Source organism: Bombus pascuorum, chromosome 3 (assembly GCF_905332965.1).
Source record: "Bombus pascuorum chromosome 3, iyBomPasc1.1, whole genome shotgun sequence".
In the NCBI taxonomy this organism is placed as follows: domain Eukaryota; kingdom Metazoa; phylum Arthropoda; class Insecta; order Hymenoptera; family Apidae; genus Bombus; species Bombus pascuorum.
In genome coordinates this window covers 1975965-2001891 of record NC_083490.1, presented here as the reverse complement: position 1 = coordinate 2001891, position 25927 = coordinate 1975965, and the positions used below count along the sequence as shown (strand labels likewise).

The following is a 25927-nucleotide window of genomic DNA, read 5'->3' as shown; positions in this document are numbered from 1 at the left end:
CGTTCTGTCCCTCGTTATCGATCTACCCTTTGTACGAAGATCGATCTTCGATTGTCGAGTAACCTACAATACGACGTTACATCTTCTCCTCACGAGAAAAGAAATTTATGTTCCTCAAAGATTGAACGAACCTCGGTTGAAAGTTTCCACGTTTGACTTCGTCATTATCATACAGCTCAGATATTTCAAAGCAATATCCGAGATCTATCGATTCATAGATAGACGAACCCAACCACGATAGCGAGGCCATATCTTTCGGCCAGTTGCCGATAATTACCAATTATCAATTACGTGGCGCGGTAACGAGGTAGCGTTCGATTGCTTCACGTAGCCGAACACACGTGCGGGAACGTGGAAACCTCGTTGAGAACGTCGGAAGTCGATCGAAGGAACTCGTTTCCACCCGTTCTTTCTTCCAAGGATAATGGCTCTAGTAATCTAGCTTAACCTGGCGATACGGTACGAAATGAAATATCGCGTATCTGGACTGTAATGGCCGCTTGTACTTGAAAGAAAATCAGGTTTCTTCGTTAAATAACACCTGCATGACAAAGAGCCTGTTTAAAATTACGGTTTGCAAATGAAATTCGTATATGACACGAGGATCAACGTACACACAAGAGGTCGACGAGCATTCCGTACACGTGCCTACAGATTTCCATCCCTCGCCCACTAATACAGTCATCGTGACGCATTGTCCAGGAAACTTTGTCACAGTGGTCACGGGGTAGATCGTTCTGTATCGTGTTTAATGTTGTATTAAACGCAGCTATTGTGCCCTACCGTCCATCGTGTTCACAAATTTATTTCCTCGCTTCCCGTTGTCCATCCGCCTCTCCTTAGAAAAGGAAAAAAAGCACGGGCACGTGCCACCCCCGTTACGACGCAAAGAAATTCGAAAGTAATGTGATTTCTCCTGTCCGTGTCCGTTTCTCGAGCAAGGACGGTCATCGGTCTGCGTTTCAGTAGCCTTGGATTTTCCACTAGCGAGGCAAGAAGAGAAAAAGAATCGTACCAAGTAAGAGACAGACGATAGGTATCCTCTTATTCACATGCTAAGACGTTTCGCCGATATTCGCGTACGATTCTTGGCAAACTAAGTTTTCGGTCATGATGCACGTGATTCCCCCCCTCTCTCTCTTCGTCTTATTCACACTGGCTGAAATTTGTAAGTTTGACGCACAACGGAGCATCCAAAAGAGTTATTTAATTTTTAAGACTGTAGGATATTGGTGGAAATACCATGGTTTCATATAAACGATGTATCCGATATTAAGCCGCAAAGAAATATCGAGGAGCAAACGGGTAAAGCGTGTTCGCAAGAGTACCTACATGCCTCTTACTGTCGTTACTGGCAGTTTCCTGCGATAAACCCAGCATTATACTCGTGGCCCCTGAATAACAGGGGAAGAGAATTCACAATGGGCCACAATGACTGAGCCAACATTACGAATTAGGCTCGGTTACGCGTTTATTGCTGATTCCGGTCCAGGACAGCGGCGTCGCAGCGTGTTTTCCAAACCGTGCGAGCAAACAGATGAACTACGAGATACACGGTCGCGAAAGGACGCCACTGCGGAGATGCGAAGTATTAGCATTGGTTAGCTTTATGGGGCGTTCAGTTCCGCCGTTCTATCATCGTCTCTTTCGCGCCCGTGGAGTTCGTCTTTTCGCTCTCTCCTTCCAACTCACGTTCGGGAGAGAACGAACGCGGCAGATCAATAAAATCTGTCTGTCTGGAAAAGTAATGCCAAATCGACTGTCCGTTTTTGGCGACGAACAAATAAATGTCACAAAAGGAGTGGAACGGCTACGCGTACCGACCATTCCGTCGAATCAGACGCTTTAAAGTTCGATTTTCTCCTAGTTCGAGACGATCGAATCTATTTGCCAAAACACCGAAAGGAATCGACTTTAGAACATAGTTTGATACCGTAAATGGTCTTTATGGAATATTGATCAGGAGAAGGGTTCTCGTAGGAGATCGAAGAACCTGAAAAATTTGTTTTTTCACGGTTCGGTGACTAGCAAGACCGGAAAGCACGACAAGGGAACCGAAACTGGGACGCAATAATTATTAATCAATTTCGTATTAATTGTTTTCTGGGCGTCGAGCTTAAGTGGGATGTTGTGTTCTGGCTTCTGGCAAGCTCTGCCCCGTAACCAGCTAAAGTGTCATACAAGAAGATTAATTACGTCGCACCACCCTTTATATACACCATGCGTGTGATTACCCTTCTCCTTAATCCTTGGATACTCGTAAAAGTATCGCAAGTTGCGCGCAGATATCAAAGAAGTGTAGTAAACAGCACGTCATTCCGTGAAAAGGTATTTTCTTCGGGTATGACATTCGACGATAGTTTGCATTTCGCAAATATTTAAAGAACAAGTTCTTCTGGAAATAATAACATCTATTGTTCTACGTGTCAGCTTACAAGCACCCGTTTATTTCAGACTTATCTCAGTATTAAGTATCATACAAATTTACAAGAAATATTTTAAGGAAGGTAACAGCCGCAAATACGATCTTCGATTGATTTGATCTCAGATTAAGACCTCTTCGTTTTTTTTGAATAAGCACGACTCTTTAGTGGTACGTATCTACTCTTCGTCGAGTTCTTTTTCGTGATTGCACCCCGATTGGTAGAAAAAAAAGGGGGTACGCGAAAATAAAAGAGACTCGAGGGAATAAGATTTCGCCGGTACTTCGTTCTCGATCCACGAAAGAGCCAAGTTAGTTTTATTTTACAATCCATCGGCTTCCACGACACGGAGGGGTGAGTTTCGCCGTCTACTGGTAGGTAGGTACTTCAGTCGAAAGACGAGAACGAGAGAAAAAGAGAGAGGAAGAGAGAGACAGAGAGAAAGAGAGGAACGTGGAATGGTGGTTGGAATCCTTCTGGATGGTTGGACGAGTGTCGAGGAGGGTGTATAAGTTGCGAGGGGGCGGACCGGCTGTCAACTAGTGTTTTAAAAGTTTGCGACAGTCTACAAATTGGCTCGCTCAGTTCTTTTTAAAAGCACCACCAACCAACCACGTCGCGTACCCCACTGTGTCTGTCCTTCATGTTCGCAGCCGTATCGTTCAACGGAAAGCTTACGAAAGTTTTTGCTAGCGTCAATTTATACGTCGAGGATATATCTTGTTATCGATAATCACGTAAATTGACGACGTCTTCGAGCTTAACCTAACTCTCGTGTAAGGAACACGAAATTGAGAAACATTTGCGCGGTGAAAGCATATTCTAGAATATTGTAAAAGTTGCGCCCGTTGGTGCGTTACTATTCGACGAACGCAAATGATCGCCTAGGAGCGTGGTGAAACGCCCGAAATAAATCGTGAGAAGGGTCTTTTTCTATCAGCTATTGTACGCTCGATCATTATTCTCGAGAGTTTCGAGAAAAGTTCCAACCATTTTTGGACAAATCGACCTCCATCTAGGAGACGCCGGTCCTCGTATGGGGAATATGCTTGCGCGCGATTCAAATCCCGGAAGTTTAAAAGTATTTCGACGTAAAACGTGGCCATTTCTCAAATTTTCTATGCAGCTACGCTCCGCCGTGGGCGCATTTGATACACTCTATTAGTCGCATCCCCGGACTGATTTATCGAGTTACCCGCATTATTATACATTTTCCCAGTTACAGGACCGAGATTCATCGTATTCTGGTAGTTTGCCTGCTCTCCGCACATTCCATTAGTTGCGAGTGATCAATGGTTATTACGCGGACTTAAGATTCGAATCTTTTCTAGAAATGGAAATGTTTTGAAAGAAAAAAAAAGAAGAAGAAGAAAAAGAGAGGAAAAATAAACATAAAAATGATATCTATACGCGTCTCTCTATAGAACGAATTATGTACGTGCTACGTGTATCGCAAAAAATGATAAAACTTGAAAGCAGTCATTGATTTTTATGCTAAGAAGCTAAGGTTAGGAGTTGAAACCATGAATAAATACACGAATGTTAAATGAACTTGCAACGCGTAAGCAATTAATTACTGTACGTTTTACCTGGTCTTTTTCTTGTTGGAAAGTGCAATATAGGGACAAAGTCCAAAGAGTCCACAGGTTTGCGTGTATTAGCTATTTGGATAATATCGGAGGTAGTCTCGGTGAATCGAATATCAAAAAATTCTGCGAGAGGAACGATGGTGATTTTAATCCGCCGCCAATGTTCGATTGCATCGTCGATGTGGTTGAAGTTAGTGGTAAATCTGTACGATTCTGTTGTTCCTCGATCCATTCTTTCCGTGCATTATATACAACCATCCATATGCACGCAGAAAATACTGAATCAATAAAACGTAAACTTTGTCAATCATTCATACGGAAGAAAGAACTCGATCGACAAGTACAATCTAATTAGACATACTCTCTATCGGTGAGTTATATAATTTTAACATACTCACCTAGATAGACACTGCACAATGGAATGTACCATATTGATTTATCGTAAACATCATATTGCTGGTTGTGCGTCAGATGAATAGACAATGCCACAGACTGATCTATTATGCTAATCACTTGCAAATAAATCCAAGGCACGGCGCACTTAGGTTTCCTCTGTGAACGTACGCCGAAGTTAGCAAGATCGTTAGCGAGTTTAAGCAAGGTTGCTACGTGCCGAAAATACGTTCTTCAAATAAAGAAGTCTACGATCGATTCACTTTCAATACCCGACTACAACGTTCGTTCTCTTTGGTCATTTACGCATTGTATTTCGAACTTATCGAGAGATATTAACCAGCTAAATATATACTTACGGAAATTGATCCCAAGGCGAGATACGCACTGGCCAGTAGAAACGAAACTATGTATACGAGGAAGAAAATCACGGCTGTTTGTGCTAAGAGTTTCGAGTTCTACATTAGTGTCATGATATTTTTCGAATAAATCTATGCGTTCGTCATTGTACCCACCTTTGTACTTTATTTGTAAGTTTCTTAAAACTTGCAACCAATTAAAACCAAGTATACCCCAACTTTCAATGGAATTAAAGAATTCTTCGTCCGTTATTCTCGAAAAATATCTGCTCATCAACAAGTTTATCATAAGTATTGACAGCGACTAGAAAAATGCAAAATGAATAGATAATATAGTAGGAAAAAGATATAGAAATAGAATATATAACGTAGTAACGCTAATGTTCGTCATCGATAGAAACAAGTTTGAACAGTAATTTAACAATATTTTCCGTTACCGTACCAAGTGTTCAAAACCGGTTTAACTGACGGATTGTCTGTCACTTACCATGGTGTAGGTGCTGATGATCCTTGTGATCAACGCTAGTCCGATACAGTACATGTTCTTGTCGAATTGTTAACGTCTTGATACGATGAACTACGAATGCGAAATGCTCGAACAAGCAGCAATGACTACTGTTTTCGTTACTACGTCAAACGACACTTGACTGATCCTTCATAAAAAATGTAAACACAAATGTCCACAAGTAAATACGCGCTTAAATTTTAAAACTACGAAATTCAATTCTTATAGCAATTCGATCCATCTACTAATTCCTCTGATTATTGCTTATAAATCTATATATAAATCTATACTCGAATCATTATTATCAATAGTAATCGATAATACTTCTAATCGATAATAATTAATTTCGCAATAAGAAGAAGATATTGCATTGGTATATATATTTGATAATTTTTACGTGATACAGCGATCATTATAGAAAAATGTTATTATTTCACTCAGAAACGTATATATAAAAAACCCCACGCGTGTTGATAATAATATAAGCTTCTCAATAAATAATGTTTATTATGTTTCTAACGTGGATTTAATCACAGATCGGAAAAAGACTGCAGTTTCGACAGTAGCCTCGAAGCCAGCCGCGCGCAACGATCTGCGCATGCTCAGTGTCAAACGTAAACGTGTGCCTGACATGTGCTTTTAGGTTAGTTCCACGTTTTTTAATACATATTGTGTTTGTTAATCAATAATTATAGACGTGCGCGTTGTTCTTTTTGAAAGTGTACATTAAAAAAATAACACTTCCAAATGACTATACAAGACATGGATATTTCTTTGAATATTTGTGCAAAACCTGTTGATAAAAAGGTAAGTGAAAGGTTAAAAATGTTGTTAAATTGTTATTTTCATGGAGAATTGTAATTTTTCAATAGAAAAAAGGGACAGAAGATGATTCTATCCTTAGTTTAATGAGGCAGACAAAAAACAAGGTAGCTAAAAGCGAAGTTGCAAACAATAACCAGTCAAAAAAAGTCTCCGTTAGGGAAAATAGTACCACTAAAAAAAGAATTAAACAAAAGTCTTTAGGAGCAATTGTTGCACTGAAGTTAAAGGGAACTAATACACCTAATCAAAATCAGTCTTCTGTTGTACAAAATAAATTAAAGACTAAATCACAAGTAAATGTTAAGCAGAAGCAATCGCAACAAGAAATATCTAAAGAGCCTACAAAAGAATATAAAAATGATATAGAAACAAGTGACTCCTTGACCAACAAAGCGAACGAAGCTTCTGATGTCCCTGTTATTTCATTCGCTAAAGTTACCAGAGAAAATTTTGGTAAAACTTTGTTAGCAAGAAAGAGAAACGTTACAGATACAAATACTAAGAAGACATTGTCTAGCATATTTTCAAAACGACCAGAATCAGAAGTTAAAGAAACTAGTTTGCTCGATTCGTTAAAGAAAAGAGAACCAGATGAAAATGATACATCAAAAAAGAAAGCTAAAGAGGAATTTAAAGAAGAATCTAAAAAACCTTCTGATTCACCAGAAAAGATAAATCTTGGCAAGAAAAAAAAGAAAAAACAGCTAGAAAAATCGAAAACTGATAACAATAGTAACGTAGGAGATAATAAAAATACAAATTTCTCTTATAAATCTGTTGGAAAGATATCTTCCTTATTTGGACATAATCCAGACATACCAAACATTGGACAAAGATTAGTAAAACCGATAAATGAGCCTATATTTACAGGGACAAACTTTACCGATCTTAAAATTCATCCTTTCATGGTTAGTATTGTAGAAATGGCATATCTGGTATAATAATATATTTCAATAATTATGAAACATTTTATCAGATATCTAACTTGGAGCAAAATATGCATATCACTAAAATGACTATAGTGCAGCAAAAAGCAATTCCCCAGATATTTTCAGGGAAAGATATTCTAGTTAGATCGCAAACTGGTTCTGGGAAGACATTAGCATATGCTCTGCCTATAGTTGAGTGTTTACATAAAATTAGACCAAAATTAAATAGAAATAATGGTGTAAAAGCTCTTATAGTTGTACCAACTAGGGAATTAGCACTACAAACTTACGAGTGCTTTCTGAAATTAATAAAAGTAAGTGTTGCATTATTAATTATTTATCGATCACTTGTGTACATTTCCATTCGTTTTCCAACGTGTTTAGCCATTTACGTGGATCGTACCTGGATATCTAGCAGGTGGTGAAAAAAGAAAAGCAGAAAAAGCTAGACTGAGAAAGGGATGCAATATTTTAGTCGGTACACCGGGTAGATTATTAGATCATATAAAACGAACGACGGCTTTAAAATTGAGCGATGTTAAATACTTCGTTTTAGACGAGGCTGATAGAATGTTTGACATGGGGTACGAAAAAGATATATCTGGGTATGTTCTTTATCTGTAGCAAAAAATATGTAAAAATAAAAATAGAAGTAAAATAAAAAAAAAAGAACCGATGTTTATATTTTTGTAATACAATATCATTTCAGTATAGTAAGCGCTTTGAAGGTGTCACTCCCAAGTCAAAACACAGGATACGATGCCATGAAAATGTTGCGCCAAAATATAAAGAAAGTTTTTACCGATAAAGATCTTGAGCACTTGGAAAATAGTGGTGATTTAGAAGAATCACGAAACGATAACGAAAAAGATAACTTATTGGTTGAATCGAACAAGGGTGTAGATGTAGAATCCGAGGACGATGATATTGTAGACAATACTGAACGAAAACAAGTGTATCATTCTAGCAGTGACGATGATTCCGATCAATGCGAGCCTTACGTTAAATCGAAAAAATCAGATGGGCGGAAAGCTTGTTCAGACTTTGTGGGAAAGAAGGAATTTGATACACAGAATGATAAGACGCAACTCGAAGAAGATGATGATCATAACGGGGACGAGTCGAGAAGGCAGACAATTTTACTTTCCGCGACATTGACACAGGCGGTAGAAAAATTGGCAGGCCTTGCTATGGATCGTCCTGTTTTCATCGATGCTGCTAAAGAAAATTTGGAAAGAATCGGTGGTGATACGAACGAACTTAACGAAGATTTAGTAGTTCCACAAAGCGTGAATCAAAGTTATATCGTCACACCTCCAAAACTGAGAATGGTGACTTTAAGTGCTTATATCGCGGGAAAGTGTCAGGTAGATTTTCTATATGAAACTACAATACTATTTTTTCCTACTTAAAATTTCATAAGCTTGCTTGTACTATCAATAGAGTCACGGTCAACATAAAATATTGATATTTATGGCCACCCAAGATATGGTTGATTATCACACGGAGATCTTGTCGTCTGTACTAACTAAACCCATCGACGAAGATGACGATGATTCTGATCCTTTGGTCGATGTGGAATTCTTCAAATTACACGGTAGCATGACTCAAAAGGAACGGACCGAAGTATTCAAAACTTTCAGACAGGCGAAAAGTGGAGTTCTACTCTGCACGGTAAGTAACGTTTTATGCATCTAATAGTTAGGCTTGAGAATTTTCAATGGTTTCGTGAAAGCTTACCCATTACCTAAAGTAAAATAGAGCCACGAGATCATTTTATGAAAACAACGAAACTCCTCTGTGAGAAGAAAAATTATTATAAAACAGTGGCAAATGAGAGAAACGGAGAAGGAAAGAGTAGAAGAAAAGCTAGAGACACCAACGGCACTCCCCCAGCGGTAAATTACCCCGTGGCTTATTCTTTCAGAGCAGAATTTAATATCTCTGGACCCACGCTGTGCCCGGAGGTTAAAAATTATGCGCGCACATGAGGCCTTCGTAACGAGTATAATTATGATTGTTTGTCCGTTATCTGCTAGCCCTTTCTTTAATTGTTTTCTACATTTAAATAGCGAATGCTCACATTAATAATGCTTATTCTGATAGAGAGATTTCATCGGGAAAGCCGTCAGTGCTGATACTGATACTCGCGAAAAATTCTAATTCTGGAATGCGAGCATTGGCCTGAAAGGCGTTTCCTACGTGTTATTTCGAAGAATAACGCGATGCAACGGTTTACGACCGATAGACAACTTTCTTTCCTTTGCTAATTACCATATCGTATTACACGAATCAAATTAATCGTGTATCGATTTAGTGAATCAACTTTCTGTTATATCGTGACTCCATGACAACTGCTTTATCATTTTAATTAGTGGTGAAAGTGATCGATCCTGACGTCCGATAAATATCGTTAAAAATGCAGTAGTAATAATTAAATTCATTATCGTTCGCTTTGCAATTTTCTTCCTCGTCGGTTAACATGAATTTAAAGCGCCACTTGAACGAAGAAAAAGGAAGAGACCATCAAAGTCCAGCGGAATGCACGAATTTTAAAATTCATGATCCACGACACGCAACAGTGTTACACATTACTCACAGCAAAGATTAATTTCTTTTAATCAGGCGATTGCATCGTTGATTCAACACGTGTTTCACGGTAACTCGTTGCAGCTTGTCATTATTCTTTCTACCTTCTTCATTAGTCTCTATATAAACCGATTAATTGCTATTAAGATTATCGAATAAATAAAGCAAAGAACGTTTAACGAACATGATGAAATGTTTGTGCCGGTGTTTTCGTCTTCGTTAAAATTTTGGCGCTTTACTTTCGAAAGGTACAAACGTTGATCCCAGAGTGCCTGAACAACGATGGCAGCCGCCCACATTTTACAGCGTCACTTGAACCAAGATTCTATGGCAGCATTATTAATTTCCACGTTGAAAACTCACGAGAGCCCCCGCGGATGGAATGTTCCGCGGCTCTCAGCGGTGGTGAATCCGGATCCACGAGGTGATCTATGGTCCGAGTGAGATGTTTTGAGCGGACGATCCGTTCTCGATCCTCCGAGCCACGATCGCGGCCTCTCTCCTAAACGATCGTTTGTCTTAATCGCTGCCATCGATCGCTCCTCGTCCCTGTTTTCGTTACATTATATCGCACCGGTGGCAGCTGCGGTGCTTGTTTCATCTAAAGATACGTGGGCGTCCTCGGCCGATTTCACTTTATCAGACTATCTTTCGGTCGAGTTCTAATCGGACTTGTTTATACCCGCCGATCAATTACGACGATCTTGAAATATTCCTTCTCAGGAAAATAGTCGATCATTCGGTATAATATATTTCTATAGAATAAGTTTAGCGTGGAAAAATAATACTATAATCAGCGTGGAGAAACGGATGAAACGAAATCGCGCCGATAAAACACGGTTCGCCGTCAGGATCGGTATTTTATTTCGATAGGGCTAACTTCTTTCTCGTTTTCCTTCACCCCGGCGCCTGGACCGTTGCGTCGTAGGTTGGCGTCGAATTAATTCGATAAAAAGATATAAAAAGGAAGAAGACAGACACATCCGTATCGTGCCGCGAAAGAATTTTCGGGGCTACGACGCCCCCCACTGGTGGTCCGGGATTAGTCTCCAGGGTCGTCAAGCAGAAACTCGATGTGCTCCGTTCGGTAAATCATTGGTTAACCGAACGCAAGGAAATCAGGGCCGTGCTCAAACGTTCGCTGTTGGGGTTTCACAGCGGGCGCTCGCTGCCAGCCGCGCGCATTCACCTTCGTACAAAACGAGAAATCGGCACGGTTTGTAAGACATTTGTACCAGCAGATCGCACGCTCTCTCGGTCCTTGCTCTCGCCTCTTGGTTTATTATCGAAGAACAAGATGTCCGAATCATCGGCCGCGGCAGAACTTTTCTCTCTTCAAGTTTTCCATAAGTATACTTTTAATTTCAAATGTACACGTTCGATTCTCCTTATTTAGGATGTTGCAGCTCGAGGATTGGATCTGCCAAAGGTGGACTGTGTGATTCAATACACAGGACCGACGTCTGCCAGGGATTACGTGCATCGAATCGGTAGAACCGCGCGAGCTGGTTCTTCCGGTTCGGCGACTATCTTTTTAACCCCGCCAGAAATTGAATTTGTCCGAATGCTCGAGTCTAGGCGTATCAGAATCAGGCAAGAGATCATGGACGATATTTTAAACAACCTACTGACCCCTCTGTCGAAACATTCTTCCGTTCACAACGCAGCGATTGCGCTTCAGAATGAGTTCGAAACTATGGTGCTGGAAGATACGAAATTGCGGGAAAGAGCGTGCAAAGGTAAGTCTGCTTTAAATACGCTAACGTAGATGGGTGATGGATGTATGCACGGAGGTAAGAGCTCGATAGAAAGTCGAATCGACTTTACGGTTTTACGCTTAATCCGATTTTAACCTCTGCCATGATGAGACGCAAAGTACTCATGAAATTTAGCGAAGGATGAGGAAGCACGCACTTCGATTCAGTTGGATCGGAACGAAAGCGAGCTGACTTTGGGGGACAGTAAGCCAATTCCAGCGGGCACCCTACTCGCATATAAAGCAACCCTTACACGACCGCGTTACAGAGCCTTTACTCCGTCTCGGTTTTCGTCGGCCACTTGGATATTTACATACTCTCTGGATGATGGGAGCGATGATCTTGTTTGCTATGTCACGGTTCCCCTATTAGAGTCGTTAAGCCGAAAAATTTATTTGTTACGATAATAAATCCATTAGAACGCGACGATTCGAGTTTCATTCGGAGGGAAGCGTAATATTTATCCTTATGCTCGAATATTACGAGCCTGCTATAGAGTACGATTTGCGATGCCAGAGAGACACAGTCGATAGTGTCAGTAGTGTTCTCGCCGTTCGAGGGTGATCGATTCCAAAACGAAAAATAAAGGCCATAAATCTTTCTAAGAGGTTTTTGAATTTCGTAGTTGTATCACGTCAAGCGTGGCTTTACACGAAGGTTAGCCACGGTTTTTGAGCGCTTAGCCGCCTCCAGATTTGAGTGACGGTACACAGTTAACCACTTGACCGTGCCTCTACGTGCCTCGGGTGATTGATAGATTAATTGTCGTTGATAATTCGACGCTGCGCTTTCCACGAGGTTGTGTCGTTACAAAGAAACAGAGAAAGGCCGTGAAAGCGAGAGATGAACACAAATTTGATTTAGTTGTACGTACCTTGAAACCGGAAACCTTTCGGACGATACCGTGATTCTTTTTTCTCTCTTTTTTTTTTTTTACAACACCTTGAAAAATCATAACGACGACGAAGCAATATCTAGAAAAAAAAAAAAGTATCAAACACTTGGTAACGATATCTTTCGTTCTTTTCTAAGTCGAGAATTTAATTCGTGAGCAATGTAGCATCCTGGCAGAGCGCATAGAAGTGGAAATCTTGCTAATTCGTAACATTATCGCCCCAATAGAGCCGAACAGCCCTCAATAGTGAATACGACTCCATAGAACAACCCCCTGGCCTTCGACCACTACCACCAATCAAGGAGATTCATCCACTCCAGCTCGTGTATATTCGTCGTCCTTTATACCAGTCCTTAGCTATAGCCTTTTCGGTGTAACTTTGGTAAACGCCTCCGATACTTTTCCACGTTTATTAAATTCTATGAAAATTTATACCTTTATCCGGCCATTTACGTTTCTTCACGTTTGTGTTATAAACTTATTACCGATGAAATAATATATATCGCAGATAGTTTTTTGAAAGAAAAACGTAATTTAACTTTTCGAAATGAACGAATTACGAATGTTTATCTTCGATATATTTTTTACAAAATTCTTTCTACTAAGAGGAAGTGGATAAATGGTACACAACAAGTTAGATCGAATCTAGTGTAGACCACTTGCACGCCTTTCGCATGGGGGTGGCCGACACAATCCAACCACTGAATGTGGCTTCCGCCAAAACCACTTACGCTTTGTGGCGAGAGACTCTTAACAATGCGATACAGGATACAAATACAATAAGACGCAGTTACATCACTTAGGAACAATGCCACCCCACCCGGCCCACTCTTGCACCCCTTACTCGCGTTTTCTCTGCCTTCTCGGCTAGATACCACCCCCGCGGGTGATTTATGTGCTAAATGGAGAAAAACATTTCTCCCTTTTCAACGTCGACACCGGGCCACGAGAGAAAGATCTTTGCAAGTTTCTTATGTACGAAAGCATCGAGTCGGGATAGAAGGCAGACGGAAATCAAGCCGGAAAATGTCAAGACATAGGGTCTACGAGGTGAATTATCGGAATTAAAGACGCTTAAGTTTTCCTGACAGAAATAGTCGTCAAAGTTCTTTTTACTAGATCTTACGTTTTAATTTTTACATACGATATCTGTTCGATGAACAAATTTTGTTCGAATACAACGATATTACACGCATAGGCACAGATATTCTTACACAAACACCCACAGAGGAATTTGAACAGGATACGCAGGTCATACTCATTACTGTACAGAGAGTGGGGTTCAAAATATTTAAGGGATCATGGGTCACTACCTACGTCTAGTCTGAGAGTAACTGGCCAACTGTAAACAATCTGCATACGTTGTTAATTATCACTCGCTTATATACATTTGGTTCTGTAGCTCTGTTTAATATTATTTTAACGTTATTAATCTTAACTGTAAGATTAAATTCTAAAAAATTTGATACGCGCTTGGAAACACATCGGAAAGAAACAACAAACTCGTAGATATTCCTTGACATCGATAATCGTAGCTTTCAACTCGAATGAATTTGACCGAGGGGGAGAAGTTGAAGCATGCCGATCCGTCAAAAGAGCGGACAGAGAAGCACTTCACGGTAGATTTTTCGCACGGAGTGACAGTAACACTGGCACATGTCAAGTTCTCTCAGGATCGGTGAACCCCCGAGTTTCTCACCCGCTCGCGGAAGCTGGAGAAGTTAAGAGGGAATAAGGGGGATGACTATTAGCCACAGCACTTGACTCGACCCCCGTTAATGCCTCTTAATAGCACACCGCGGGCCACACACCCCATAGAATCTCGCGTGCGTTGCCTGCCCCCCGTCGAACTTAATGGAAGCTCGATTAATAAGGGCGCGCTACGCGCAGTCAATGATTAACATCCGAGTTACAGCGCACGTGGCCTCGTTTACACGTGGACGGGATCCACGCAATTCTTACGCTGTTCGCGACGATTCTCGAGATTTTATTCGCGCTGCTCGTCGAACATTATCAGAGCTTGTAACGTTGCACGATTAGCTGCGATCAAACGCGCGAGTAATCTCGCATCTCGTTGCTTTTCAGCGTACACCTCGTGGATACGTTTCTACTCTAGCTACCCACGCGACATACGGGAGATCTTCGATCGACGAACCGTCCATTTGGGTCACTACGCAAAGAGTTTTGCGCTAAGGGAAACTCCGCAGCGAATCGGTGGAATAGGGAAAAAGCTGCACGAGAAAGACAGCTCGAAGCAACAGCATAACAACAGGCTGACGAACGAGAAGTAAGTACTGGATTTTATTTTGCGACGTCTCTGTCGTTACGTCGCCTTATTCGATACGATACGATAATCCGAACGGATTCTTAATCGATTTCAAAGAGGAACAGGAGAGACAGACTGCCGGGTGACCGGTCGGTCGATGTTTGAGGTAGACAATCACGGAGACGAGCTCGCTCGCAGTATTAATGACGGATTCATGCGTGGCTTAGCGTGTTAACTGCGGTGCACCCCTCTCTCCATCACTCCCTCTCTTTCTCTCTCACGACAATAACTAACAAACGCAACCACGTGTGTTAACAGATAGTACACGCAAACGTAGCGGGAGGACAGCTCGTGGTTCCTAGAGAGGTTAGATACGTCAAAACTGTCGCTTTGTGTCATTCGTCATGTACGACGAACGGGCGGACATGGTGTACGGTGGCTGGCAACCATAAGCCATACGGCTCTCGTCGTGCTCATCCTCGTTGTTCCCTATCTCTCTCGGTTTCCCTTCGTTTCTCTCTATCTGACGTCGGTTGGTTCTCGTTCTCTCTAACCGCGTCTCCGTCTATCTCTCCGGGTATGCATTTCACATGGCATTCGGCTGGCTTCTGCCCTTCTCCAGGCTTCTCCCGTTCTCTCTCTCTCTCTCTCTCTCTCTCTCTCTCTCTGACTATATCTCTCCATTGTTCATAATTATACAATACGGCTATTAAACAGACTGATGCGACCGCTACTTCCGGCCCTGGCTGCGCCATTTACGGAAACCACGGGACGAGCACGAGCCTCCCTTCACTCTCTGCTTCTCTTGTCCCCGTCTCTAATCTTCTCCCTCTTTATGGAAAACTCTCACCCGCAACGTCACTCTGATTTTCTGGCCATCGCTCGTTATTTCTTCGACGTCCCGTATTTTTTCCGCTGCGAGGAGGTCGCGTTTCGTCGATCACGATTATCAGCCGATAAGACGGTGCGTGTACCGTAACGATAAATTACTCTTTCGTTGTACGACGCGATGGTCATTTCGAATAAATCTGGCCTTTCCACTCTCACTTACATATGTCTTTTATATTTGGCTACTACTTCGTCTTACAATTCTAATCGTAGTAAAGTTACACGGTATCCGCCTATCGCTCGCTCCAAAGGATATTTATCTATCGAGATGTATATCGACGTTTCGTTAGTGACACGCACCATGCCGCTTTCTTTGGGGCAGACATTAAGCACTAACTTGTTTAATGCGATTTGAATGGGCGTGCTTTCGATGCACACAACGGGTAACCGACGGGTGCCCTCCACCCGTAGAGAGAGAACAAGTTCGTTTTAATGGGTGAAAGGCGGGCACCGAGCTGACGCTCCAATGGATCGAGAGACCCATGGTGTACGCCTCTGTGGGTGCGATTACGCCTGTTGTTGTGTGAGTTTCTATATATATTTCCCGACTCACGCCAGGGTATACGTGTCACCATGTGCGCCCGTGAACGCGTCTAAACACCATCTTTTCCACGACGGATCATAGAATACACGAGAAGGAAACGTTTTAGGAAACGTTGGCGTTCATCGGTCGAGAGTCTCGACCCTCTTAGAGAAGCGAACCGAAGGGAACGGTTGTTTTTGACGAAGCTGCAAATTTTTGCGGACACATGGTGGTATCGGGTGCTGCTTCCGTAGAAAAGAACGATTCCGTTTTCTTTCTGATTTCTGATGGTTCTTTTGTGACGCGGCATTAGCCGCCGCCGAAGATTAGGCGAATAAAACGGATCGACCGGGAAAAACTTAGTGACGAACGTGAAATTCGGCACGGCAGTTGGCCGAAATTCTCTGGCACGCCAGCGGACCAGGGGGTGTATTCCCGGTTTTTAATGCGAGTCCGCTTTTTTGTCGATTTTCGATTACCTCGCTCTGTCCTCGCCACATGTCGTTTACGTCGAATTACCGAAAATTGCGGGTTAGCCCTAATGCGACGATTAAGGAGCGTCTCTGCGTTTTCAGGCTCGACGGGGAGCCGGCAAAGAAGCAGAAGCGTCAAGGTGACGAACCGAAGATGGGGTTGCTGAAGAGAGTCAGAATGCTTAACACCTCCGAGTACGACAGCGGCCTCGAGCCCGTGAAGAAGCCAAAGAAATCCTGAGCTTCGCATTATCACCTCGACTACTATCGAACAAAATGCGATTTCGTTATCGTGATTCCCACCTCTCATGTAAATACACTGCCTTCCTTTAAGCGCACGGTTAACCGGAAAATCAGGTTACTCGCATTTTCCTCATTTTATCCAAGCTGCTTACTTACTCCGTTATACCACGCGATGTACATATCTGTAGGCGCATGATCGCATAGATCGATTGTTCTCTATATAGAAATGTAATCTCGTTCGATATCTCTACGATAAAAAGATACCAAATTGTTTGAATATTACGGAAGGAATAAACTCGACTTACGAAGCTTGCACGTTACGTTTCTCGTCTACCTCTCTTCCCAAATGAAGTAATTAAATAATTTCAACGAAATTCCTCGCTCCTTGCACAGTTCGTCGTATCGTATACTCGCAGAGCATAGTAAACAGTGCACTAAATTGCGCTACGGCGAGTGTGCGCGGATGTGGTGTTTTTTGGTCGTAAATATGCGAGGACGAGGCGTAAGTATGTCGGTATGCAGACGAACGCAGAATAAAAGGGGGAGACAGAACCGAAAGAGGAAGGGGAGGAATAAGGGCGGAGGGATATGATTAATACGGCAGCATTATTTTCAGATTTTTTGCAGCGCGATCCGCGAGCGCAAATTGCTTGCAAATAAAGGCGGCGTCGACTATCGCCGCTGGTAGGACAACGAAGAAGCGGAGGGGAACAACGTGGAAGAAGAGAAGGGGTGGAGGCCGAGAGCTCAGCCGGGCTTAATTTAATTTAATTATGCCTTCTTTCTTCGCTACCAACGCGCTGGAAGATAGATGGCGTGCTCGGAATCGCCTGAATTGCCTCTCCTGCCGGCATCGGCGTTCGGAATTACGATTTTCTCTGATAGATTTCGACTTTCCATTAATCGGTCAACCTTGCCGATTAATCGTTGCGATGGCGACATTCGCGAATTTTTCATTCGAAAGTTCGATTCAGCGTTCGGTATTGCATTGGCGATTCTACTCGGTAGCCGATTTCCAAGTGGCGGCTGCGTCACGAAATAGAAATTTATTCGGTGTTCGCGTGCAAAGTTCGTTGGTCGATTTACCCGCCACGAGTAATAATCGCCGAACAGCGATTTTTATTCCGCGTGACCGCATATTTTCGAAAAATCAGCCAGATGGTCGTGAGCCGACCCATCGTGTCTTCGTTCGGCTCGTTCCTTCGAACTTCGAGCAGATTCATTTGCCTTAACGATTGTCCGCGTGCCGAATAAAGTGTTTTTCATCGTCGAAAGAACAGTAAGCGTCGCATGACACGGTGAAATTTAATTAAACGTAATGTCCCTCGCTCTCGTCCCGATGCCTTTTCGAAACCCACCCAAGTAGCAATCTGTGAGCGGGCACATTAGACGAGACGGGGCAAAGAGTGCGATATTTATTCGTAATGTGCATCGCAATTCGTCGTGGCTTAGCATCAGTCATAGTCATCGCGAGCGTGCACACGCTCATAATGAACCGTACGATTAGGATATCCCGTTTGTTCATTCGTCGAATGGGTTTCGTGGACGAAGAAGTAATCGTAGATTGCTTCGAACGAATAAAAAGGAAAGCCGAAGAAAGGGTGTAATTCTCATTACCGGAGGATATGCGCAGCTTGAGTCCGATTAATATGACAGAAAAGGGAGGAGGGAAGGAGATGGAAAAAAAAAGGAGGGGAGAAAAAAAAACGATAAAGAAAAGAGCCGACTGCACGGGGACGAACCGCGTATCCACCCTCGTGTTTCGTTTTTACGTAGAAAAATGCGTGTCCGCGACTAATGCGCCACTGAAAAAACGTAAGCAGATATAAAAGGAACCGATTATTCCGGGCGATTACCGATTTCCGGCCAGTTAACGATTTTTTCGAATCGTTTACACCGCAGACCGTGTTCATTATTACCAGTCGTTACATCTGGTATTTCGTTGGCTGCTTTTGAATTACGCCAACATCGAAATCAACGCGCACCGTTCTGCAACAGATTGCAAAATACGATTTACGAAAGAATTCATTTAAAAGGCATCGAAGTTCGATTTTAATTGGATACTTTCAATCGTTTCGTTATTTCGAGAATACGCGACACGTGTCGCACGATTCTACCATCGAATTATCGCAGCTGTTTCACGGGAAATATCACGTGTGTCTCACGCGAGCCTATCGTTCACGTGACAAAACTATTTGACGATGAAAAGTATGTTTTATGATTTCACGCTCGGAATTAAGGATAATATATCGAGGAGATGATCGCCGATGTTCGGACACGGGTTCGACGATCCCTCTCGCTGGTGTACCATATTTTTCGTAATAAGTACGTTGTTATCGCGTGCATCGGAAGATATCGAGACGTTTCATCGACGGTCCGAAAGGAAAAGAAAGAAAAAAAAAAGCTGGCGCGATCGTTCGTGTATCGAGCGAACCATGTTAATAATTCAACCGTGTACGTAGATATGTAATTGTTGCTCTAATTATTCCGATAACGGTGCAATTAAGTTTCACGAATAACGCGATTTATGTCAGCGACGCGGTGCATTCTGTTGCCTCGACACAATGAAGAGAGAATTCTTTCGTGACGGCAGGAAGACGAGAGAATTATTTCCTCAAGAGCGGCAAGTGAAATCCGTTCGAAAATGCGTCGGAATCAAGGCGATTAGCATTTTACAGGCTGCTCATATCCCATGGAAACGTTTTATTGGCCTGTCGTGTGAAGGAGCCATTGCCTCGGCCAGGCGGTGGTAGCAATAGTTGCACGTTACCTGCAATAGCTCTACTCTTCCCTCGTTATTTCCTCGTCTATACGATATGGATACATTGCACTGCGCTCACTGTGTATACTCGAATCCTTGGGTTAAACTAAACTGCGATCCGGTTACTCAACGTTCCCTCTATACACTCTCTACGTCTCTATTCGACACTTTAGATTATCTTCTCTGATGCGTTACGGAGATTCTACGCGTTGCCTTAATAAACAGAATTCTAATATAGAGAGAAATAAGTTTTTCGTCGTCTTTGGTCGATTCGATTGGAAGAGAGGGAAAAAAAAAAAAAAACGGAAAACGCATAACGGCGAAAAATCGTATAAGCGAAAAGTTGCGAAAAATGTATTACGATGTTGCATTGTACCGTTTCGAACATCGTTATGTTCAATTCATGGTAGATTTGCCGGTCGATAGGATTTCTCGTGCATTACCGCATTAGTGCACTTCATCGCGATAAGTAACAAGCTGTAAACTGCTTTCCCCGATGTGATGCAGGACTGCGCGATTTTGTTGCCTCGGTACAAACGATAATAGCGCCCGTATACACCGGTTACTTAACGTTCATTATAATTAACACGCTCGATGCCTTAACTTTCCCAGGAGGAAAGCGAGAATAATGTGCGTTTGTAATCGCCGACGCGTACGCATTTAAGTTTATCATTTCCTCGAGTCGCTAATGACCAAGGAATTTACAAAATTTAACGTACCTTGTAAGTAATTTTAATAGATCTCGACTCCTTTAACCCCTGCCACGTACCGTGGATTCCGTTAGCTTTTAATTAATATAATTACAGCATCGGGCAACGCGTCACATATTTCTACAGACTTAATGCAAACACTACTCGCGTGATTCTTTAGAAGATGTTTTGTACACGTTAAAGTACAAATCGGAAAAGGCAAAGATTGGAAAAAGTAACGGCGTTCGCCAATTAGAAATATTTGGACGAAAAGTGAGTCATGCAGGCGGAGTTTAATGAACGATCGCGCAGAGCGGAAGCGTGGAACTCGGTGAAAGCAACGCAATCCCATTTCGCGAATTCCGGGTGTCTTTGAAGCGACGATCCGCCGCGATATTCGCGCACCGTGTTCCACAACAATTAACCGATGGCAATTAAGACATCTAAATTAATTCGTTATAAACAAGCCAGATATTCCGTAGCGAGCGAAGCCACGTAATTGCCCGGATTCTCACAAGCCGCGCAGAAGAGAGAGAATCCTCGGTGCACACCTACAGCTGCATCAACGCGCGGCGTGTTATACATAATGTATATGCATGTACACCTGCAATTTACCAACACGAGCATCGTCGCCCGGTAATAGCAACAATTACTTTATTTTACCATCTTCCCGGTTCTCAAACGAGCGCGCGAGCTTCACCTAGGCAATTTCATTTCCTCGCATTTTAAATATCCGCCTGTATAGAAGAAACCCGTCGTCAAGGCGACTTTCTTTTCTCGCCGCGGAATCGGCCGACTGTTTAGACGCGAATTAAAAAGCCTTCTGCGCGTTTAGCTCGCCTACCGGCTGTCGGTGCGCGCTGAAAACGAGACTCGAACGTTCGGGAAACAATGCGCTGATTAGACGCGATCTTCGGTATTTATGTCTGCCGTTGTAGCCTCCACACGTAACGATGGCCTTAATTTGATGATCAAGATCTGAGAAAATTATAAGTTACCGTTTCCTGGAACAGCTTCCCGTTGCCGTGTAATACACCAAATTGAAATTGTAATTTAGTCGTACGAACGCTTACTGTACAACCATGCTTATTCTTTTCGTCCGCTTATGACGAGTCCCTTTTTGCCCATCGATAAGCATCGCTAATTATATGCATCGATTAAAAGAAGAAAATAAAACCCTCCTGTAGAGAGTTTAAGCTACGTAGGAAAGTTAACAAAGATAGCACATGACGTGCACGAATGTACGAACAGGAACCCCGGTTGGCGTTTCATCGTCGCGAATACACGGTCCGAGTGCTTTTATGTAATAATTTCATTATTGCACGAAATCTCGATAGCTTCCTGATGCCGTGTTGTTATGTTACACGATAATTGTCGTTTTTCACGTCCGTTTCCTCGTTTCGAATTATTCTAGTTACGATTCGAATATAATAATAATAATAGTAATGCCCGAAGCGTACGGCATACGCTTTGAAAACTAGGCGTTCGATAATGTCACAATAAAACGCGACGTCGCGCATCACCGCGACAACAATTCGCTCTTTCGTTTTATATCTCGTCGTTTACGCTAGTTTTTTTTCCCTTTTTTTTTCCCAACGTTTCACACGGTTTGAGCGCCGACGAAATCGTTAGAAACTCACTGTCGCAAACATACGTTTTGCGAAATTTTATGTAACAGTTTCGTCGTCTCGCGACTCCTGCCAGTTTCCTGACGGGATAACGCTGCAACGCACGGTAATTGTCATTTTTCACGTCCGTTTCCTCGTTTTAAACCATCCTGCCTATTCGCTGAGCGACATTTTAACGTTAACGAGTATGTAGTAGTTTAACGACACTCCTGGGACTTAATTGGCTACCGGTGGATTCATCATGCCGCTCAGCTACGCCTGTTTCTTTTGTTTCACGGACGCATCAATGTTGCGCTTAACTTTGCAATCCCTTCTCACCGGTGATTAATGTCCTACAAACGATGCACGGTGATGAACAATGACAAATCACTATCGCCGAACTGGTCGGTAATTTAAAAATTCGAATTTAAATAACGAAAATATCTCTCCTTCCCTACGACGAACAAACGAACGAACGAACGAACGAAAGAAAGAAAAAACGGAATGGAAAGACAACTACGGAGACTAGTACTGGATTGTATTCGCAAGAGAAGATCGATGCCGACAAATTGCAAGGAGTATGGACAGTGTGACGTTTAGCGAATCGATGATGTTGCTGGTGGACGCCTCGCGGTAAAAACGGCGGTTTGAAAAAAGAAGGAAAAAGGAAACGACGGGAAGAGGAAGGGGTGGGGAGGGATACTCGAAAATTATTCCGATATGAAACTCATCGCGCGGCGTATCGCGTCAAAGGAGCCAATTTAAAACAGCCCTTTCCAAGATTATCAGCGCGTCGTTGCGGTGGGATTAATATATAAAAAAGACGAGTACAACGAAGTCGGGGAAGGGTAAGCCGAGAAGAGAGATAAAGAGAGAAAAAGAAAGAGTAAGAGGAGGGGCAGAAGCGTGCGGGATTGGTAAACTTCCCGGTAATTTGTTCGTCAGTCGCTTTGAACCTCTTTTAAACAACTACTGTGTTCTCTTCCACGTTTTTTCGCTATCTTCCCCCACCCTTCGCGTTGCTCGTTTGAAAGAGGAAATTATTGCAGACTCGACGAACGAACGAAGGAAAAAGAAAGGCGGAGAAAGGGGCAGGGAAACGGTGGAGGAAAAACTTCGTGATTAAAGGTGCTTCGGCTTGTTAAATTATTCGGTAAGAAAGTGCTTGGGATGGCATTAAAGATTCTATCGTGAGAAGTTTCGGATGGTATTTCCCTCGCAATTATCGATGAGTCTAATGAATTTGTTCCTACTTCCCTCCTCTTACTTCATGCTACGCCACTTTTCTGCAAATCTCGAATGCATTAAACATTTCAGTGTCACTCGTGAACGGTGAGCATTTCCATTTCTTAAGTAATTGCAGTGAATAGCGTGGATTTCAAGAATGAGAAAATTACAGCGAGGGATTGTTGCCTTGTATCCTTAATTGCCCCACTTTTAAACGTACATCCTGGATCTTGGTATTAACGACACGCGAGCTCCCTCCGAGCAGTAACGAATATCCTTCGCAGCCGTAATAAAACGTTAATTTGGAGTATCGACATCATGAAAGCAACTGGGCGAACACGATAAACAGATTACAAGATACTTGCCGACCGCGGTGCCTTCGGGCCGGCTTTTACGTTTCTACGTATTTACGTATTTGTAATGCGCTTAAATGCATTCTGATGCAAATTCGAACAGTTTCTTCAGATCGAAATTATTAAAACAGAAACTTATCTGTATTTCAAATTCTTTCAAACATACGTTTCTTCGTGTTTAATTATATGTGTATCGTTATTTCTACATCTATTAACCGCTATCATACCATATTAAAGGCGATTTCAGAAGCATTATGAAACATAGTTATAAAAGATAAGATCGTTATAACTTACCGCGTAATCTCGGTTACGGATCTCGGCGTGCGTAAAATGGCGTTGAATTTTCCGCTTCCTACGTTTGTCGTTAGAAGGTATTTTTATTCCTCCTCAGTCCTTACGTGACTTCTCATTGCTTCTTTTCAAACGAGACACGCAAACACACACATGTCGACAGATGGTCAATTGAACGTTCTACAGCGTCGTTGGCAATTCCATCAAACGCTCCTGTGACTCTCGATCGGATAGAATGATAAAACTTTTCGAGGTTTCCTACTTCGTTATTGCGATTAATATTGTTTTTAATTACTTGCGATTATTCCGATAAAAAATGGTTAGATGGATTATTTCATTCGTCGATAAATATTATTGTCGAACCAAGTGGGAATGACATCTCATCGATATAATTTCCTGCCGCGTCCAAGTTAATTCGAGGAACAGTGGAACACGGGGTTCGTTGTACCTTCGAGGCACGAGTAATAAAAAGTGAAACGATCACGATTGGACACACCTGTAACTGCATGGCCATTATGCGATGTTGTCGTGTCGATTTCGAAATTCGATCGCCTCGGATCACCTAAGGTTTCTCGACCGTTACTCGTTGTCACCGGCTCTGCCAGATTATATTTGGATTTGCATACGATCGACGCGAGTCATGAGCTGCCGCGTTACAATCGCACTAACACATATTCCCGTTTCCGTATCGCATCATACGGAACAATTCAACGCGTTAATTACGGAGGCACAAACGAGATATACGAGAATCTCAGGTAGAAACGTGTCACGCCGCGAAAACACTTGATTAATTAATCGTGTGTACGATACGAACATTGCGCGGCGAATTGAACGTTGACAAAAAAGTTAGGTTACGTTCTACTCGGCGAGTCAAAACGGTTCTTACTAATCACTGAATATACCGCGTTGATATTTATCATAATTGGATATCGTAAATCATTTTAATTAAAAAGAAAAGAAATACATACTTACGACAGTCCGATATAGATATTCATAGAAAAAAAATTATACGTGGAATTGTTCGTACATACATTACACTGATTAGACTTTCTTTTACACGCTACTTCCGCTTTCGCTGCGCCGGAAGTGTTTCCATAATTAATTCGTAGGAAAGATACGTATCTGGATTAAACGAGCGGTAAAGCAGAGAAGAGATTTCTTTCTCGATTTTAACGTTCGCACCATTTCACCGTTATTTTCTATGGTAGAAAAGACGCTAGATACCGATAAGCGCGGGATGAAGTTAGGTCGGCGTCTGCGCATCGAGGAATTCGATCGGTCCATCGATAATAGATTCTAAATCCGCGAGACTGCGCTGTTCGATAATAATTGGAAGAAGAACGGTTCGCGCACTAGTCGGTAGGGTGTGTGTACAGCGCACACAGGCTGACGTTAGACGTTTGATTAATAGCGTCAGCGCTCATTGGTCACGCTACTAATAAAGGAGCGTTCACACGTATTAAAAGTTCGCGCCTCTGCGTCCACGCCGGTATGCTCGTCGTCTTCGGTCGTTGTGGTCGAGAGTAGTGCGATATAACGAGGGAATGGCGTGTCTTGCTCATAATTGAAGCGAGCACCTACAATCCAATCGTTCTTAATCATTCGAATTCATCTCGCCTGCGAGTTCCGTTCTCCATTATTGCTCGTTGCCTTGCCAAGTCGCGAAAGTTATACGAACCTCTGCGCTCCTTTGCTGCCAATAACAAGTATGGACGAATGACGGTTTGGTCAGTTACCGTCCCAGTTCGAGTAAAAATATAATTCGACACGGTAGGTAAGTTTAAAACGTTTGCCGCTATTCGTCCGATGTTAAACGTTCGATTTTGTATGCTTGTACGTCGTACGATAGGAGGAGGTGTATATATATAAGGAGGTAACGGTAATTGACGCGAAAAACCCGTGGATTTAAATACGTGCTCGAGACAAGCGAGTGCTCGTAAATTAATTTCGCCCTCTCCTTCGTAGTAAAAGGGCGAAGAGATTCGCGAAGAGCGAAAATGGCGGAGATTACGCGAAATTATGCAAATGCGCGGCATTGTAAAGGGGATCTGTTTTTCGTTTTATTGGACTGGGGCCTGCGGTATCCTCGGTCGTATAACCGAAACAAAAGCTTACCTAACGCAGAAACAAAGGGTGTAGGGGCGAGTAGAAATCTCTTGGGGGCACACATGCAACGAATTTAACTGCTTCCCCAGGCATTACTCTTGCTGGGTTTCTTTTATTCCCGCCTATTCTCTAACTACCCTCTCCTATCGGTCTTCGTATCCTTCTCACATGGTTTACTATTTGCACAAGCCAAGATCTTTCGGTTTAACCTTTACCCGCGATATAAGGCATTGTTA

General features: G+C 42.5%; 2 protein-coding genes across 2 annotated transcripts; one reads left to right on the top strand and one right to left on the bottom strand.

Moving 5' to 3' along the window:
• Positions 1-4012: 4012 nt before the first annotated feature.
• Positions 4013-23875, bottom strand: LOC132904953 (uncharacterized). The gene is made up of 6 exons (XM_060955811.1): positions 23589-23875; positions 5252-5417; positions 4921-5068; positions 4765-4847; positions 4411-4564; positions 4013-4290 (listed from the first exon to the last, which is right to left on the bottom strand). The coding sequence occupies exons 2-6, from the start codon at positions 5303-5305 to the stop codon at positions 4085-4087; spliced, it is 645 nt and encodes a 214-aa protein (XP_060811794.1). The 5' UTR covers positions 5306-5417; positions 23589-23875; the 3' UTR covers positions 4013-4084.
• LOC132904947 (probable ATP-dependent RNA helicase CG8611) lies at positions 5821-16965 on the top strand. The gene is made up of 9 exons (XM_060955804.1): positions 5821-6076; positions 6142-7002; positions 7071-7337; positions 7408-7628; positions 7733-8390; positions 8467-8697; positions 11009-11351; positions 14350-14551; positions 16517-16965. Exons 1-9 carry the CDS (start codon positions 6017-6019, stop codon positions 16653-16655), a joined length of 2982 nt encoding a protein of 993 aa, XP_060811787.1. The 5' UTR covers positions 5821-6016; the 3' UTR covers positions 16656-16965.
• Positions 23876-25927: the final 2052 nt, after the last annotated feature.

What these genes read in the sequence shown, in the direction of transcription:
- LOC132904947 (XM_060955804.1), top strand. Translation starts at nt 6,017, where the DNA reads ATGACTATACAAGACATGGATATTTCTTTGAATATTTGTGCAAAACCT. An exon ending in CAAAACCTGTTGATAAAAAG is followed by an intron (nt 6,077 to 6,141) that starts GTAAGTGAAAGG and finishes ATTTTTCAATAG; the next exon opens with AAAAAAGGGACAGAAGATGA. An exon ending in GCTTTCTGAAATTAATAAAA is followed by an intron (nt 7,338 to 7,407) that starts GTAAGTGTTGCA and finishes CAACGTGTTTAG; the next exon opens with CCATTTACGTGGATCGTACC.
- LOC132904953 (XM_060955811.1), bottom strand. Translation starts at nt 5,305, where the DNA reads ATGTACTGTATCGGACTAGCGTTGATCACAAGGATCATCAGCACCTAC. An exon ending in TCATCAGCACCTACACCATG is followed by an intron (nt 5,069 to 5,251) that starts GTAAGTGACAGA and finishes GCATTTTTCTAG; the next exon opens with TCGCTGTCAATACTTATGAT. An exon ending in TCGCCTTGGGATCAATTTCC is followed by an intron (nt 4,565 to 4,764) that starts GTAAGTATATAT and finishes GTACGTTCACAG; the next exon opens with AGGAAACCTAAGTGCGCCGT.